This window comes from Pongo pygmaeus, chromosome 13, assembly GCF_028885625.2.
Source record: "Pongo pygmaeus isolate AG05252 chromosome 13, NHGRI_mPonPyg2-v2.0_pri, whole genome shotgun sequence".
NCBI lineage: Eukaryota > Metazoa > Chordata > Mammalia > Primates > Hominidae > Pongo > Pongo pygmaeus.
The window spans coordinates 41,940,177-41,957,920 of NC_072386.2; the positions used below are offsets into that span (position 1 = coordinate 41,940,177).

Consider the following 17,744-nt stretch of genomic DNA (forward strand, 5'->3'; position numbering starts at 1 on the left):
CCTTGTTGCTTCCTATTGAGACACTCGTAATTAAGACCTTCCTTGTGGCCCAATGCAAGTCACTCACCTTCTCCTTCTGTGCAAATTCTTGACATTTTTAGAAGTTGACCATTAACATCTAGGGCATTTTGAAACTGGCATATATAAGAAGAGAGGATCAAAAAAATAGAAAAAAATCAAAAGCAGGTCTAAGAACACCTGTATCTTTATGAAACTAGGGGAGTGTAATAAACTGATTGTACATATGTGAGCCTCAGAGTTTTAAAGCACCAGATGAACCACATTCTTTTGACCCTTCTGTAACCTCCCCTAGAAGGTTTAAATACCAGGTTTTGATTATTATTTTTTTTAAATTATACTTTAAGTTCTGGGGTACATGTGCAGAATGTGCAGGTTTATTACATAGCTATACATGTGCCATGGTGGTTTGCTGCACCCATCAACCCGTCATCTACATTAGGTATTTTTCCTAATGCTATCCCTCCCCTAGTCTCCCACCCCCCACCCCCCACCCCACAGCTTCTTGATTATTATGCTGCCTTCGTATCAATTTGTACAACTGAAAGGCCTTGCCGTAATTGTTGCTCTCATTGGCTCTGGTCCTATGCTCCTTCTATATGCTAAAACGGAAATATCCTTCTAAAGCATAACTCTGATTATGTTACTATACTGATTATTTCTTTTGGTGGCTTCTCAATTGCTGCCTGGATAAAACCCAAATTTTCTGCTGTCAGTCAAGGGCCCTAATCTCCCTACCCGCCTTTCCAGCCTTGCTTTTTCTGACCTTGCAATAAATCTTCCTTCTCGTTCCTACATTAGCAATAGAAAACACAAAATGTTTGGGAATAAATGTAATAAGAGGTAGGCATGGGCTTGTATTAAAAGTATTAAGATACATAGGTTAATATACAAGATTTAAATCCAGATAATATTATTTTGTGTTTGTTTTTTAAATTTATATGTTTTTTTATTTTCAGAGACAGGGTTTCATTATGTTGCCTAGGCTGATCTCAAGTGATCCGCCCACCTTGGCCTCCCAAAGTGCTGGGATTATAGGTGTGAACCACCACTCTTAGCCAAATAACATTATTGAACATATAATATGTGCCAAGCACTATACTAAGCGGTTTCACATTTGCTATGGTTTGAATGTGTCCCCCAAATTACAATGACTTCTAATTCTAAGCGTTAAAGTAAAGGAAGACACACCTAAAGCTAGAAATGATTAGCTTAGTGAGGAAGGCAAGTCAAAATCCAAGACAGGCTGAAAGCTAGGCCTCTTGCGCCAAATGGTAGCCAAGGTGTTAATGCAAAGGAAAAGTTCTTGAAGGAAATTAGGCCAGGTGTGGTGGCTCAAGCCTGTAATCCCAGCACTTTGGGAGGCTGAGGCAGGAGAATGCCAGCACTTTGGGAGGCTAAAATGGGAGGCAAGGAATTTGAGTCTAGCCTTGGTGACAGGGTGAGACTCCAGTGAACACACAAATTATAAGAACGTGAAACAGCCTTATTAGTGATATGAAGAAAGTTGTAGTGTCTAGGTAGAAAATCAAACCAGCAACACTCCCTGAATTAGGCCAAAGCTTAATTCAGAGTAAGACCCAAACTCTCTTAAAAAATTCTGCGAAGGTTGAAAGAGGTGAAGAAGCTGCAGAAGAAAAGTTGGAAGCTAGCAGAAATTGGTTCATAAGTGTTAAAGAAAGAAGGCTTCTTTGTAACATTCAAGTGCAAAGTAAACCAACAAGTGCTGATGTAGCAGCTGCAACAAGTTATCCAGAAGATCTAGCTAAGATCGTTGATGAAGATGACTATTCTGAACAACAGATTTACAATGTACAGAAAACAGCCTTCTATCGGAAGATGATCCCTACAGAGGTGAAGTGAATGCCTGGCTTCAGAGATTACAAGAATAGGCTGACTCTTGTTAGAGACCAATGCAACTGGTAATTTAAGTTAAAGCCAGTGCTTATTTACCATTCCAAAAATCCTAGAACCCTGAAAAATTGGGCTAATCTGGCCAGGCGCAGTGGCTCACACCTGTAATCCCAGCACTTTGGGAGGCCGAGGCAGGTGGATCACCTGAGGTCAGGAGTTTGAGACCAGCCTGACCAACATAGAGAAACCCTGTCTCTACTAAAAATACAAAATTAGCCAGGCGTGGTGGTGCACGCCTGTAATCCCAGATACTCAGGAGGCTGAGGCATGAGAATCACTTGAACCCAGGAGACAAAGGTGGCAGTGAGCCGAGATCACACCATTGCACTCCAGCCTGGGCAACAGGAGTAAAACTCCGTCTCAAAAAAAAAAAAGAAAGAAAGAAAGAAAAATTACACTAATCTATTCTGCCTGTGCTCTGTTAATGAAACAACAAAGCCTGGACGACAGTACATCTCTTATGGCATGTTTACAGAGTATTTTAAGCCTACTGTAGAGACTTACTGCTCAGAAAAAAAGATTACTTTCAAAATATTACTGTTCATTGACAGTGCACTTGGTCAACCAAGAGCTCTGATGGCTATGTACCAGGAGATTGATACTGTTTTCATGCCTGCTAACACAACATCCATTCTGCAGCCCATGGATCAATGAAGATTTTTGACTTTCTTTTTTTTTTTTTTTGAGACGGAGTCTCGCTCTTCTGCCCAGGCTGGAGTGAAATGGCGCGGTCTCGGCTCACTGCAACCTCCATCCCCGGGTTCAAACAACTCTCCTGCCTCAGCCTCCCGAGTAGCTGGGATTATGGGTGCATGTCACCACGCCTGGCTAATTTTTGTAGTTTTAGTAGAGACGGGGTTTTGCTATATTGGCCAGGCTGGTCTCGAACTCCTGACCTCAGGTGATCCACCTGCCTTGGCATCTCAAAGGAGAATTACAGGCATGAGCCACTGTGCCCAGCCGAATTTTGACTTTCAAGTCTTATTATTTAAGAAATCTATTTTGGCCAGGAGCGGTGGCTCATGCCTGTAATCTCAACACTTTGGGAGGCCGAGGTGGGTGGATCACTTGAGGTCAGGAGTTTGAGACCAGCCTGGCCAACATGGTGAAACCCCATCTCTACCAAAAATACAAAAATTAGCTGGGCATGGTGGTGCATGCCTATAATCCCAGCTACTCAGGAGGCTGAGGCAGGAGAATTGCTTTAACCTGGGAGGTGGAGGTTGCAGTGAGCTGAGATTGTGCCACTGTACTCCAGCCTGGTAAACAGAACAAGACTCCATCTCAAAAAAAAAAAAAAAAGAGGCCGGGCACGGTGGCTCATGCCTGCAATCCCAACACTTTGGGAGGCCGAGGCAGGCAGATCATGAGGTCAGGAGATCGAGACCATCCTGACTAACACAGGGAAACACCATCTCTACTAAAAACACAAAAAATTAGCTGGGCATAGTGGTGGGCACCTGTAGTCCCAGCTACTCGGGAGACTGAGGCAAAAGAATGGCACAAACCCGGGAGGCAGAGCTTGCAGTGAGCCAAGATCGCACCACTGCACTCCAGCCTGGGCTACAGAGCGAGACTCCAACTCAAAAAATAAAAATTAATTAATTAATTAATTTAAAAAAAAAAAGAAAAGAAAGAAATTTCATAAGACTATGCTGCCATAGATAGTGATTCTTCTGATGGATCTGGGCAAAGTAAATTGAAAACTTTCTGGAAAAAATTTACCATTCTAGATGCCAGTGAGAACATGTGTGATTCATGGGAGGAGGTCAAAAATGTCAGGTTTTTTTTAAGAGATAGGGTCTTGAAACAGGGGCAGGTGGATCACTTGAGGTCAGAAGTTCAAGACCAGCCTGGCCAACATGGTAAAACCCTGTCTCTACTAAAAATAGAAAAATTAGCCCACAGTGGTGATGCATGCCTGTAGTCCCAGCTACTTGGGAGGCTGAGGCAAGAGAATGGCTTGATCCTGGGAAGTGGAGGTTGCAGTGAGCCAAGATTATGCTATTGCACTCCAGCCTGGGCAACAGAGGAAGACTCTGTCTCAAAAAAAAAAAAAAAAAAAAAAAAAAGAGTGAGAGAGAGAGAGATAAAGTCTTGCTTTGTGGCCCAGGCTGGAGTGCAGTGGAGGTGTGATCATGGCTCACTGCAGCCTGAAACTCCTGCACTCAAGCAATCCTCCTTCCTCAGCCTCCCCAGTTACTAGGATTACAGGAAGACACCACACTACCACACCTGGCTAATTGTTTTTTAAGTTTTTTTAGAGACAAATTCTCATGTATTGCCCAGGGTGGTCTCAAACTCCTGGGCTCAAGTGATCCTCCCACCTCAGCGTACCAAAATGCTGAGATTACAGGCATGAGTCACTGCACCCAGCTAAAATGTCAACATTAACAGGAGTTTGAAAAAAGTTTATTCCAACCCTCATAGATGACTTTCAGGGGTTTAATTCTTCAGTTGAGGAAATCACTGCAGAGGTGGTAGAAATAGCAAGAGGACTAGAATTAGAAGTGATGCCTGAAAATGTGACTGAATTGTCGCAGTCTCATCATAAAACTTAAACAAATGAGGAGTTGCTTCTCATGAATAAGCAAAGAAGGTGGCTTCTTTTTTTTTTTTCTTTTTAATTTTATTTTATGTTACGTTCCGGGATACATGTGCAGAATGTGCAAGTTTGTTACATAGGTAAACATGTGCCATGGGGGCTTGCTGCATCTATCAACTCATCACCTAGCTATTAAGCCCCACATACATTAGCTATTTGTCCTGATGCTCTCCCTGCCCCCTGCCCCCTGCCCCCCGACAGGCCCCAGTGTGTGTTGTTCCCCTCCCTGTGTCCATGTGTTCTTGTTGTTCAGCTCCCACTTATGAGTGGGAACATGCGGTGTCTGCTTTTTGGTCCTGTGTTAGTTTGCTCAGGATGATGGCTTCCAGCTTCATCCATGTCCCTGCAGAGGACATGATCTCATTCCTTTTTATGGCTGCATAGTATTCTATGGTGTATATGTGCCACATTTTCTTTATTCAGTGTATCATTGATGGGTATTAAGGTTGATTCCATGTCTTTGCTATTGTGAATAGTGCTGCAATAAACATACCTGTGCATGTATCTTTATAACAGAATGATTTATATTCCTTTGGGTATATACCCAGTAATGGGATTGCTGGGTCAAATGGTATTTCTGGTTCTAGATCCTTGAAGAATCGCCACACTATCTTCCACAGTGGTTGAACTAATTTACATTCGCACCAAGAGTGTAAAAACATTCCTATTTCTCCACAGCCTCACGAGCATCTGTTGTTTCCTGACTTTTTAATAATCGCCGTTCTGACTGGCATGAGATGGTATCTCATTGTGCTTTTGATTTGTATTTCTCTAATGATCAGTGACGTTGAGCTTTTTTTCATGTTTGTTGGCTGCATAAATGTCTTCTTTTAAGAAGTGTCTGTTCATGTTCTTTGCCCACTTTTTGATGGGGTTGTTTGTTTTTTTTCTTGTAAATTTAAGTTCCTTGTAGATTCTGGATATTAGACCTTTGTCACTTGGGTAGATTGGAAAAATTTTCTCCCATTCTGTAGGTTGCCTGTTTGCCCTGATGATAGTTTCTTTTGCTGTGCAGAAGCTCTTTAGTTTAATTAGATCCCATTTGTCAAAAAATGTGTAACACTTCACAAATTTGCATGTCATCCTTGCTCAGGGGCCATGCTAATCTTCTCTACATCATTCCAATTTTAGTATATGTGCTGCTGAAACAAGCACAGAAAATGGTTTCTTGAGATGGAATCTGCTCCTGGTGAAGATGCTGTGAACATTGTTGAAATGACAAGAATTTATTATTTATTTATTTTATTTTATTTTTTGACATAGGGTCTCACATTGCTGCCCAGTCTGGAATGCAGTGGCATGATCACCGCTCACTGCAGCCTTGTCCTCCCAGGCTCAAGTAGTCCTCCCACCTCAGCCTCCCAAGTAGCTGATACTACGGGTGTGCATCACCACACCCATTTTTTTTGTAGAGACAGTCTCGCTCTGTTGCTCAGTCTGAAGTGCAATGGCATGCTCACAGCTCACTGCAGCTTCGACCTCCTGAGCTTCAGCAATCCTCCCACCTCAGCCTCCTTAGTAGCCGGGACTGCAAGCTTGTGCCACTACATCCAGGTCTATTTTTGTATTTTTTGTAAAGATGGGGTTTTACCATGTTACCCAGGCTTATCTCAAACTCCTGGGCTGAAGTACTTCTCCTGCCTCAGCCTCCCAAAGTGCCAGGATTATAGGCATGAGCCACTGCTAGATCTCTATTGCATACTTGATAGACTACAGAATAATGTGAACATAACTTTTATATGCATTGGGAAAGCAAAATATTTGTGTGACTCACTGTATTGCAATGTTTGCTTTACTATGGTGGTCTGGAGCTCAACCTGCAAAGTCTCCAAGGTATAGCTGTGTATGACATTCTGGAAAATCAAACTAGGAGGAAAGCAAGAAGATCAGAGGTTGCCAAGAGTTGGTAGGGGAAGGGATGAATAGGCAGAGCATGAACAATTTTTACGCCAGTGAAGCTGCTCTGTATGCTAGTATAATGGTGGGTTATAAATTTGTCTAAACCCATGAATATACAACACCAAGAGTGAGCCCTAATGTAAACTACAGACTTTGGGTGATTATGATTATGATGATTCATGGATTGCAGCAAATGTAGCTCTCTGGTGGAAGATGATGAAAACGGGGGAAGTTGCACATGTGTGGGGGAAGGGTGTGCATGAGAAATCTCAGTGCTTTCTGTTTAATTCTGCTGTGAACCTAAAACTGCTCTTAAAGTCTTTTAAAAAAATAAATAAAAATACATATACATAAAAATATGTAAAGTATCCTCAAGGTCCAACTTCTCTACTCCAGATCTAAAAACATTTAAGAATATGTTTTATTTCTTTATAGATATTTTGATGTATAAATAAATACCTAATTTTTGGCCAGGCACAGTGGCTCATGCTTGTAATCCCAGTACTTTGGGAGGCCAAGGTGTGTTGATCACTTGAGGCCAGGAGTTCCAGACCAGCCTGGCCAATATGCAGAAACCCTGTCTCTACTGAAAATGCAAAAGTTAGCTGGGTGTGGTAGCACACACATGTAATCCCAGCTTCTTGGGAGGCTGGGGCACAAGAATGGCTTAACCTGGGAGGCGGAATTTGCAGTGAGCCAAGATCACACCATTACACTCCAGCCTGGGTCACAAGAGCAAGACTCTGTCTCAAAACAAAAACAAAAACAAAAACAAAAAATACTTCTGTTTTTTACAGATAGGAGGTCTCACTATCATATCTCACTATGATACCCAAGCTGGCCTCAAACTCCTGGCTGACATATTTACATATTTGTGTATGTCTCAATGCATATCTATAGAGTTACATAAAAATAAATTCAAAAGTATTATTTAAAATTTTAGCCAGGCACGGTGGCTCATGCCTGTAATCCCAGCACTTTGGGAGGCTGAAGCAGGCAGATCACCAGGTCAGGAGATCGAGACCATCCTGGCTAACACGGTGAAACCCCATCTCTACTAAAAATACAAAAAATTATCCAGGCATGGTGGCAGGTGCCTGTAGTCCCAGCTACTCGGGAGGCTGAGGCAGGAGAATGGTGTGAACCTGGGAGGTGGAGCTTGCAGTGAGCCAAGACTGCACCACTGCACTCCAGCCTGGGTGACAGAGCGAGACTCCATCTCAGAAAAATAAAAAATAAATAAATAAATAAATAAAATAAAATAAATAAAAATTTAAAAGACAAAAGACAAATTTGAAGGCTCACATATCCTTTAATGTAAATTTTAATATGGATTGAAAACAAAAAGTAAAATTAAGATCTGCATTTTCTTCCTGTAACAACCTAGTTATTCATGCTCAGATAAACAGAAATTCTTCTTTATTCCCAAAATATTCTGTTAACTCTCTAGACTTCTTACATATGATGGAATCATTTTGGCAAGAAATTTTTTAAAGTTAAATTACTAGTAATCAAGGGCTGGGAGCGGTGGCTTATGCTTGTAATCCCAGCACCTGGGGAGGCCGAGGTGGGCAGATCACAAAGTCAGGAGTTTGAGACCAGCCTGACCAACATGGTGAAACCCCGTCTCTACTAAAAAAATACAAAAATTAGCTGGGCATGGTGGCATGCACCTGTAATCCCAGCTATTCAGGAGGCTGAGGCAGGAGAATCGCTTGAACCCAGTTGGTGGAGGTTGCAGTGAGCCGAGATCACGCCACTGCACTCCACCCTGGGTGACAGAGTGAGACTCCGTCTCAAAAAAATAAAATAAAATAAAATAAAAATAAAAATTACTAGTAATCACTATTATTTATCGTTGTGTTTCCTATTTGTTACAACCATGTATAGCCTTTGAATAAAATTGCTTATGCGTATGTCTTATGTCCTCTGACAACTCTTGATTATATCTGTTCCAAATTCAGTTCCCTAATTCAGAATAATCAGACTGTAAAGTTTTCTTTTTTTTTTTTTTTAAGATTTTATTATTTTCTTTTCTTTTGAGACAGGGTCTTGCTCTGTCACCCAGGCTGGAGTGCAGTGGTGTGATCTCAGCTCGCTGCAACCTCTGCCTCCTGGGCTCAAGCAATCCTCCTGCCTCAGCCTCCCGAGTAGCTGGGACCACAGGCGTGCACCACCATGTCTGCTAATTTTTGTATTTTTTAGTAGGCATGGGTTTCACTATGTTGCCAAGGCTGGTTTCGAGCTCCTGAGCTCAAGCGATCCACCCGCGGCCTCGGCCTCCCAAAGTGCTGGGACTACAGATGTAGTTAGCCACCATGCCTGGCCTGTAAAGTTCTCTTATAAATCAAAACTTTCTTTGAATTTACTGGAATAGGCACCAGTTCAGCCAAAGAGTCAGTTTCTCAATTTATAAAAGAAAAATAGTAGAAATAATTAGGCATGTGTGACATTCTCTAAATTTTAATTATGTATGGCCAGGCCCTGTGGCTCAAGCCTGTAATCCCAACAATTTGGGAGGCTGAGGCGAGAGGATCACCTATAGTCAGGAGTTTGACACCAACCTGGCCAACATGGTGAAACCCTGTCTCTACTAAAAATACAAAAATTAGTTGGGCATGGTGGAGCAAGCCTGTAGTCCCAGCTACTCAGGAGGCTGAGGCGAGGAGAATCGCTTGAACTCGGGAGGCGGAGGTTGCAGTGAGCCGAGATCACGCCATTGCACTCCAGCCTGGGTGACAGAGCAAGAGTCCGTCTAAAAAAAAAAAAAAAAAAAATTGGAATAAATTTGGAAATAAAATTTGGAATAAAAAATATTAATATTGTTTCATGATTGTGAATGCTTATGTGCTAGTTACCAATTTAATATCATCGCTCCATTGCAAATCTACACTATTTTGTCCTGATTCATGATCAGTCCTGAACCCTATAATCATTTTTTTGCCAAAGGATAAAATGTTATGGTTCATCGACAGAGGGCGCTAGAGTGACACTGCATGGCCACAGCTGCGGAAAGACACTTTTCGGTTGGGCTCCAGCCCTCTTATCTTCAGTCTTCAATACACGAGCCTAACAAAGTAGCTCTGGCTGTGTCCTCAGTCTATATAGTACCTCTTCTTAAGGCGACTTTAGACCAGGTCCAGCCACCTATATCCTCTGGCAACAGCTGACCCTTTCTGCAGACTGGCCCAGCCTGCCTATCCCCACTAGCAGTGGTGAATCACTTTTATAGGCCCCTCTAGCAAGTATCTTCATTGCCAGGCTGTGTGGCTGTGTTTGTAGTAAACACGTCTTCTGGCCGGGGCGCGGTGGCTCACGCCTGTAATCCCAGCACTCTGGGAGGCCGAAGTGGGCGGATCATCTGAGGTTAGGAGTTCGAGAGAAGGCTAGCCAACATGGTGAAACCCCGTCTCTGCTAAAAATACAAAAATTAGCCGGGCGTGGTGGCGCAATCCCAGCTACTCAGGAGGCTGGGGCAGGAGAATCGCTTGAATCTGGGAGGCGGAGGCGGTAGTGAGCCGAGATCGCGCCACTGCCCTCCAGCCTGGGCGACAAGAGCGAGACTCCGTCTAAAAAAAAAAAACATGTTTTCTTTGAAGAGGTCTGAATCTCAGCCCTGGGGTGGTGTTTGCTGAGAGGAGCCCTTTCTCCTCTTTATCGTTCATTCTTCCTCAGCCTAGAGGGATGCGCTGTTTTTCCGCACTTGCTGCTTCTGGATTCTTTAGAGTCCTTGTTTACTCCTTTTTGAATTCACTCACCTCCTGCTAGTTAATAATTCTTTATATTAAACTTTCCCTGTTCAAAAAACTGATGTGGTTCCTGTTTCCTGTCTGGTCCCTGATTGACATATCTTAGAAATATAGTTTTTTCATGTACAAAGATTGGTACAATAATTGTCTCCAAAAAGATTTTGTATCAGGTTATTAAGTTCCAATGTCTTTGTCGATCAGGGACCACTGTAATATACCTTGTGGCACAAATTAAAAAGCCCTGGAGTCTCCTTCTGTTCATATGCTCCTATTCCCAGGATAATCATTGACTATATGCTTATATATTAATTTTCTGTTACCCCTCAAGAAATCATTCGACTGTCTTCTATTTTGACGATGTTCTGATATTTTTCATCTTGTGGAAGAGACCTCAGAGGAAAATAGCCCTTGAGCCTTGATGAAAAGAACCCATATAAGTTACTATAAACATCTAACACTACAACAAAACTCTAGGGTGTTGATGCTTACAACCATTTCTCTCAAGTAAAGAAATTTACTCATCCTTAAGTTACGAGAAAGCCCTATGGGCCAGAAACCACAAGATCATGAGGAGACAGTTTCCACCCAAGACTTTCAGATCAAGATGACTGCATGAAGTAGACAGCTTCCATCAGAGACTCATGAAATAAGACCTAGATGACTGGAGTCAGATCGTCAGGCTTGCATCGGCAGGCTTTTGTTTGTTATTGTTCAAGCTATTTTCTTTCTTTCTAGTTACCTTGAAGTTTTGGATTATTAACTTTGATACCTATAATAAGGTCCTTATCCTTAATAATGTGTTTTGTCTCCTTAATCACTCCTTGGTAAAAGTCTAATGCTTGGCAATAATTTTTCATAATTTGGCTAAAACACAAAATCAAACTAACTATTGAGTTTATATTCTCTTTACAGGTAGGTGCCTTCATTTTCCTTTTATATTAGTTCTGTGTAATAAATCAGTAGTCAAGTTCTTCTGCTCTGACAAAAAAAAAAAAAAAAGAAAGAAAAATAAATAAATACTTTCCTGGTAATTGGAGTCAACCACTAAGTGACTTTTTTTTTAGAGTAACACAACAGGTCAGACATCCAGAAATACAAAATCCCCCATCATGTTCCCCTCCACGGAAACAATATTCAGGGACTATGTAATAAAAAATTTGGCAATTTGGCAGGTCTTTGTCCCTAGCTCCTGGGAGATAATTTCCTTTTTTTTTTTTTTTTTTTTCTGAGACAGAGTCTTACTCTGTCGCCCAGGCTGGAGTGCAGTGGCATGATCTCGGCTCAGCCCTGACCTCCTGGATTCAAGCGATTCTCCTGCCTCAGCCTCCTGAGTAGCTGGGATTACAGGCGCACATCACCACGCCTGGCTAATTTTTGTATTTTTAGTAGAGACGGGGTTTCACCATATTGGCCACGCTGGCCTCGAACTCCTGACCTCAAGTGATCTACCTGCCTCGGCCTCCCAAAGTGCTGGGGCTGGGATTACAGGCATGAGCTACCGCACCTGGCCCTCCTTGTTTTTTTTTTGTTGTTGTTGTTGTTTTGTTTTGTTTTGTTTTTGAGACAGGGTCTCACTTTTTTGAGGCAGGACCCAGGCTAGAGTGCAATGGTGCTATCTCAGCTCACTACAACCTTTGCCTCCTGGGCTCAAGTGATCCTCCCACCTCAGCCTCCCAAGTAGCTGGGACTACCGGCACACACCACCACACCCAGCTAATTTTTGTATTTTTTGTAAAGATGAGGTTTTGCCATGTTGCTTGAGCTGGTCTCAAACACCTGGACTCAAGCAATCCGCCCACCTCAGCCTCCCACGGTGCTGGGATTATGGACATAAGCCACTGTGCCTGGCCCTGGGAGATTAATTTCTAAAACCTTAGAATTGTCCAAGTGATCTGAGTATCTTTGTTATTCATTGTGGGCCCCTCAAATCACACCTGATAATTTCTGTTAGTGAAGTGCTTCAGATGTGGGCTAGCCTTTTCAGAAAGACCAACCATGTGATTAGAGGGTTGAAGCTTTGAGCCATGTATCAGCTTGACCTTTGAGAAAGAGGGGCTGGAGATTCAGTTCAACCACATGCACAATGATTCAATCAATCATGCGTGCGTAATGAAACCTCAATAAAAACTCTGGGAACTGAAACTTGGGTGAGTTTCCCCGGCTGGCAACATGCCTTGATTATTTTCACACTTTGATGCTGGGCAGGTAACACGTCCCTAAGGACAATGGAAGCTCTGCATTTGGATCCCTCCCAGATGTCACCTGATACATCTCTTCTTTTGGATGATTCTAATTTGTATCTTTTTGCTGTAATAAAATTATAATACATATACAACTTTTAGTGAGTTCAGTGAAACTTTTTAGTGAATTATCAAACCTGAGAGTGGTTGTGGGAACCCCTGAATTTATAGCCAGCTGGTCAGAAGTGAGAGTTTCCCTGGGAACCCCGAAACTTGTGGCTGTTATCTGAAGTAAAGGCAGTCTTGTGGAGAACTGTGCCTACAGACTTTGCAGTTTGACAAACTCATAGTAGAAAACTCTTGCAGGAGCCAGCTTTTGCAACCAAAAGAAATCAGTCCTGGAAAGGAATTTTAAACAGATGAGGTGTATTCAAAGATAATTTCACTTTTACTGATCTTACAAGAAAAGCACACTAGTGGGCTTAAGCACAAGCCTTATTTATTTATTTTTTTTTTGAGACAGAGTCTCGCTCTGTGGCCCAGGCTGGAGTGCAGTGGCACAATCTCAGCTCACTGCAAGCTCTGCCTCCTGGGTTCACGCCATACTCCTGCCTCAGCCTTCCGAGTAGCTGGGACTACAGGCACCCACCACCACGCCCAGCTAATTTTTTGTATTTTTTTTAGTAGAGTCGGGGTTTCACCCTATTAGCCAGGATGGTCTCGATCTCCTGACCTTGTGATCTGCCCGCCTTGGCCTCCCAAAGTGCTGGGATTACAGGTGTGAGCCACTGCACCCGGCCTCCCCAAGCTTTTTTGTGTTTGCTTGTTTCTGTTTTTGTTTTTGTTTTGGAGACAAGGTCTCACTTTGTCACCCAGGCTGGAGTGCAGTGGCACGCAAGGCCTCCTGCCTTGGCCTCCCAAAGTGCTGGGATTACAGGCACGAGCCACTGCACCCAGCCGTTTTTTGCTTTAGACCTACCTGGTGATTTCTTCATCACAAATATCATTTCTTGACACCAAACGACACTTATGAAACATTGCAAAATATTACCTCACCATCTGACAACATAGGGGTAACTCCATAGGGGTATTATCACCAAAAACAAGGTTGCTCCCTTGCACCTAGTGTTAAATTGATGGGACAAAAACTAACTGCTACTAGCATACTGGACACAGATATGTTATCTTGACCAACTGATGCCTGCTTTCAGGATCAACAAATTTCCATTCCCCACCCCCTAAACATCTTTAAATAATTTAATTCAATAAGGAGGAAATCTGGGCCTTGATTTGAGTTCAAAACCTAAAAACTGAAGGGGAATTTTTGACTGCTTTCTTCTACACAAAGGAGCTTCACATTATGCTTTCTAAGAGGCCTGAAAAGTAAGACTAATCCTACATGCTATGGTTCAGAAGATAGTAAAGGAGTTCCCTGTCTAAGGCCAGGGCCTTACCTAGGAATTTTATAAAATGGGACAGACAATGTTTCCAAATAGACAGGAACTAGACATAATATGGGTTTCTTAAAGGAGAACATGTGCTGCCCTGTCTCAAAGACCAAGAAGATTTCAGAGTGGAGTTCAAGAAGAAGACAGAGAGTATAAAGATCTCAGACAAGTTGCTCTATGCCTTCAACAAAAATGCTTCCTTTTTCTTTTCACTTTTTTTCTTCGTTTTACCTTTCTGACCCTCTTCTCAACTCTAGAGGAAAGCTTTTATTGCCCTTAGGAATGACCAAGCATAGCCTATTTGTAGTGTAGGTTTGGTGCTACAGGGATTTTTTTTTTTTTTTTTTTTTTTTTTTTTTTTGAGATAGAGTCTTGCTCTGTTGCCCAGGCTGGAGTGCAATGGCACTTTCTCGGCTCACTGCAACCTCCCCCTCCTGGGTTCAAGCGATTCTCCTGCCTCAGCCTCCCGAGTAGCTGGGATTAATACAAAAAATTAGCCAGGCGTGGTGGCGTGAGCTTGTAGTCCCAGCTACTTGGGAGGCTGAGGCAGGAGAATCGCTTGAACCTGGGAGGCAGAGGTTGCAGTAAGCCAAGATCTGTGCCCACTGCCCTCCAGCCTGGGTGACAGAGTGAGACTCCATCTCAAAACAAAAGAGACGTTCTTCGCCGAGAGTCGTCGGGGTTTCCTGCTTCAACAGTGCTTGGATGGAACCCGGCGCTCGTCCCCCACCCCGGCCAGCCGCCCATAGCCAGCCCTCCGTCACCTCTTCACCGCGCCCTGGGACTGCCCCAAGGCCCACGCCGCCGCTCCAGCGCCGCGCCTCTCCTTAGTCGCTGCCATGACGACCGCGACCACCTGGCAGGTGCGCCAGAACTACCACCAGAACTCAGAGGCCACCATCAACCGCCAGATCAACCTCTACACCTCCTATGTTTACCTGTCCATCCATGTCTTACTACTTTGACCTCGATGATGTGGCTTTGAAGAACTTTGCCAAATACTTTCTTCACCAATCTCATGAGGAGAAGGAACATGGTGATAAACTGATGAAGCTGCAGAACCAACGAGGTGGCCGAATTTTCCTTCAGGATATCAAGAAACCAGACTGTGATGACTGGGAGAGTGGGCTGAATGCGGTAGAGTGTGCATTACATTTGGAAAAAAATGTGAATCAGTCATTACTGGAACTGCACAAACTGGCCACTGACAAAAATGACCCCCATTTGTGTGACTTCATTGAGACATATTACCTGAATGAGCAGGTGAAAGCCATCAAAGAATTGGGTGATCACATGACAAAGTTGTGCAAGATGGGAGCACCCGAATCTGGCTTGGCAGAATATCTCTTTGAGAAGCATACCCTGGGAGACAGTGATAATGAAAGCTAAGCCTCAGGCTAATTTCCCTATAGCCGTGGGGTGACTTGCCTGGTCACCAAGGCAGTGCGTGCATGTTGGGGTTTCCTTTACCTTTTCTATAAGTTGTATCAAAACATCCACTTAAGTTCTTTGATGTGTACCATTCCTTCAAATAAAGAAATTTGGTACCCCCCCCCAAAAAAAAAAAAAAAAAGAATTCTGACCAGGTGCAGTGGCTCGTGCTTGCAATCCCAGCACTTTGGGAGGGCGAGGTGGGAGGATCACTTGAGCTCAGGAGTTTGAGACCAGCCTGGGCAATATAGTGAGACCCTCTCTTTACACAAAAAGAAAAAAAAAGAACAACACCATCATCTAGAAGGATCTAATTGACATTTATTGAATATTCCATCCAACAAAAAGCAGAACATACAATCTTTTAAAGCACCCAAGTAACATCTACAAGATAGACCATATCCTGGGCCAGAAAAGCCCTCAGAAAACTGAAAAATATTGAAATCACACAGAGTGTATTTGTTGTCCCTATTTACAGATAACATGACTGATTACGTAGAAGATCCCAACAGATCTACAAAAAATAGAGAAAGGAAAAGAAAAAGAAAAAAAGCCTTCTAAACTTAATTGGTCAGTTCAGCAAGGTCTGAGACACAAGCTAAACTGTAAGAAATCAACTGTATTTCTATATCTAGCAATGAACACTGAAATTAAAACAATCACTCCAAAAAATAAAACACTTAGTTGTAAATCTAACAAAACATGTGTGGGACTTGTAGGCTGAACACCACAAAATGCCAATCAAAGATATGAAAGAACTAAATTAACAGATATACTATGTTCAAGGGTTAGAAAACTCAGCCTAGTAAAGACCTAAATTTTCTTCAAATTTATATATAAATATATGATATATTTTTCTATATCATATAATTATGTATCATTAAATATATATTTATTTCTATGTTTATGTATTCTATATAATATGTAGTATAGAAATGTATATACAATTAAATTTATAATATATTTATAAATTTAATTCCTATCAAAATCCCAGCAAGCTAGGTGCAGTGTATACTTGTAGTTCCAGCTATTCAGGAGGCTGAGGCAAGAGGACTGCTTAAGCTCAGGACTTCCAGGCTATAGTGCACTATGCTGAGTGATCAGGTGTCCACATTAAGTCCGAGGTCAATATGGTGATTTCCCAGGAGTGGGGGACCACCAGGTTGCCAAAAGAGTGGTGAATTGGACAAAGTTGGAAATGGAGCAGGTCAAAACTCCCATGCTAATCAGTTGTGGGCCTTTGCTTGTGAGTACCCAAACCACTCCAGCCTGGGCAACATAGTGAGACCCCCTCTCTTACAACAGAAAAAAATCCCAGCAAAAGTTTTACAGATACAAACAAGCTTATTCTAAGTTTTTGACAAAGGTGAAAAAGCAATTCAAGAAAACGAGTAGCCTTTTCAACAAAGGTGCTAGAGCATTCAGATATCCATAGACAAAAAAATGAACCTCCACTTAAATCTTACAAAAATTAACTCAAAGTAGATCACAGGGTTAAATGTTAGACATTAAATGCTAAAGGTTTAAAGAGAAAACAGAAGAAAAATCTTTGGGATCTAGGGCTTAATGAAGAGTTCTCAGACATGACAACAAAAGGATAATCCATCAAAGAAAAAAACCTGATAAGTTGAACTTCATCAAAATGTAAAACTTTTAGTCTGTGAAAGACCTATAGGGAAGACGAAAAGACAAGTTACACATATGGAGAAAATACTTGCAAATCACGTATGTGACAAAGAACTCTTATCTAGAATATATAAGGAATGCTTGAAACTGGGTCTCTTGCCACAACAACATGAATGGGAGCACCAGGAACCCAGGGTTGGAGCAGGATGCCACGGATTGCTTTAGCCCTTTTCCTGTTTAGAAAAAAAAAGGGCAGCTCACTGCCAGTGCTCATTTAATTTTACATAAACAGGCTCTTGGAGGCTGAAGCAAATCTGACTGATTTTTGATGTGAAAATAAAATATAAAAACCGTTCCTGAAGTTATTTCTAAACAGAACTAACATAAAAATAGTCTGAATCATCAGAATCGTCTATTTCGGAAAAACCGGATTTGTCAAGTGAATCTTCGGGCAACAACTGTTTGAGAACGATGTTAACATCCCATGTAGGAATGCTATGTTTTCTAGGATCTGGCATTTTCAGTGATTGAGAATCACTACATTTTGCAAATGGAAATACCACTACTAAAAACAAAATGCTATAAACAGAGTGACGTCTTTTGTTTCCAAAGTCAATATTCTAGAACCATGTAAAAATAGTGATAAAAGTGAGATATTTTGTGGCAAAGTTGTGGGTAAACACTGCAGCCACAAGCACCGCTGGAGAGTATTCTCAGGGCAAATGGGAAAGGGGTTAAGAAAATGGCACACAAACTGGACCTGGAGGAAATTGCCAGCTTGGATAAGGCCAAGCTGAAGGCCGCAGAGATGCAGGAAAACACTCTGCCAACCAAAAACACCACAGAGCAGGAGAAGCGGAGTGAAATTTCCTGA

At 42.3% G+C, this 17,744-nt stretch overlaps 1 protein-coding gene, 1 non-coding gene and 1 pseudogene across 2 annotated transcripts; 2 read left to right on the top strand and 1 right to left on the bottom strand.

The window, feature by feature from the left end:
* Positions 1-1,420: 1,420 nt before the first annotated feature.
* Positions 1,421-15,363, top strand: LOC129043461 (ferritin heavy chain-like; annotated as a pseudogene).
* Positions 5,586-5,692, bottom strand: LOC129044848 (U6 spliceosomal RNA). Its single transcript, XR_008504823.1, has one exon. It is a non-coding gene; the product is annotated as a U6 spliceosomal RNA (small nuclear RNA).
* A 2,249-nt stretch (positions 15,364-17,612) lies between the features above and the next one.
* Positions 17,613-17,744, top strand: LOC129044543 (thymosin beta-10-like). The gene has a single exon (XM_054502506.1). The coding sequence runs from the start codon at positions 17,613-17,615 to the stop codon at positions 17,742-17,744; it is 132 nt and encodes a 43-aa protein (XP_054358481.1).

Coding starts and splice junctions, on each gene's coding strand:
- LOC129044543 (XM_054502506.1), top strand. CDS start 17,613: ATGGCACACAAACTGGACCTGGAGGAAATTGCCAGCTTGGATAAGGCC.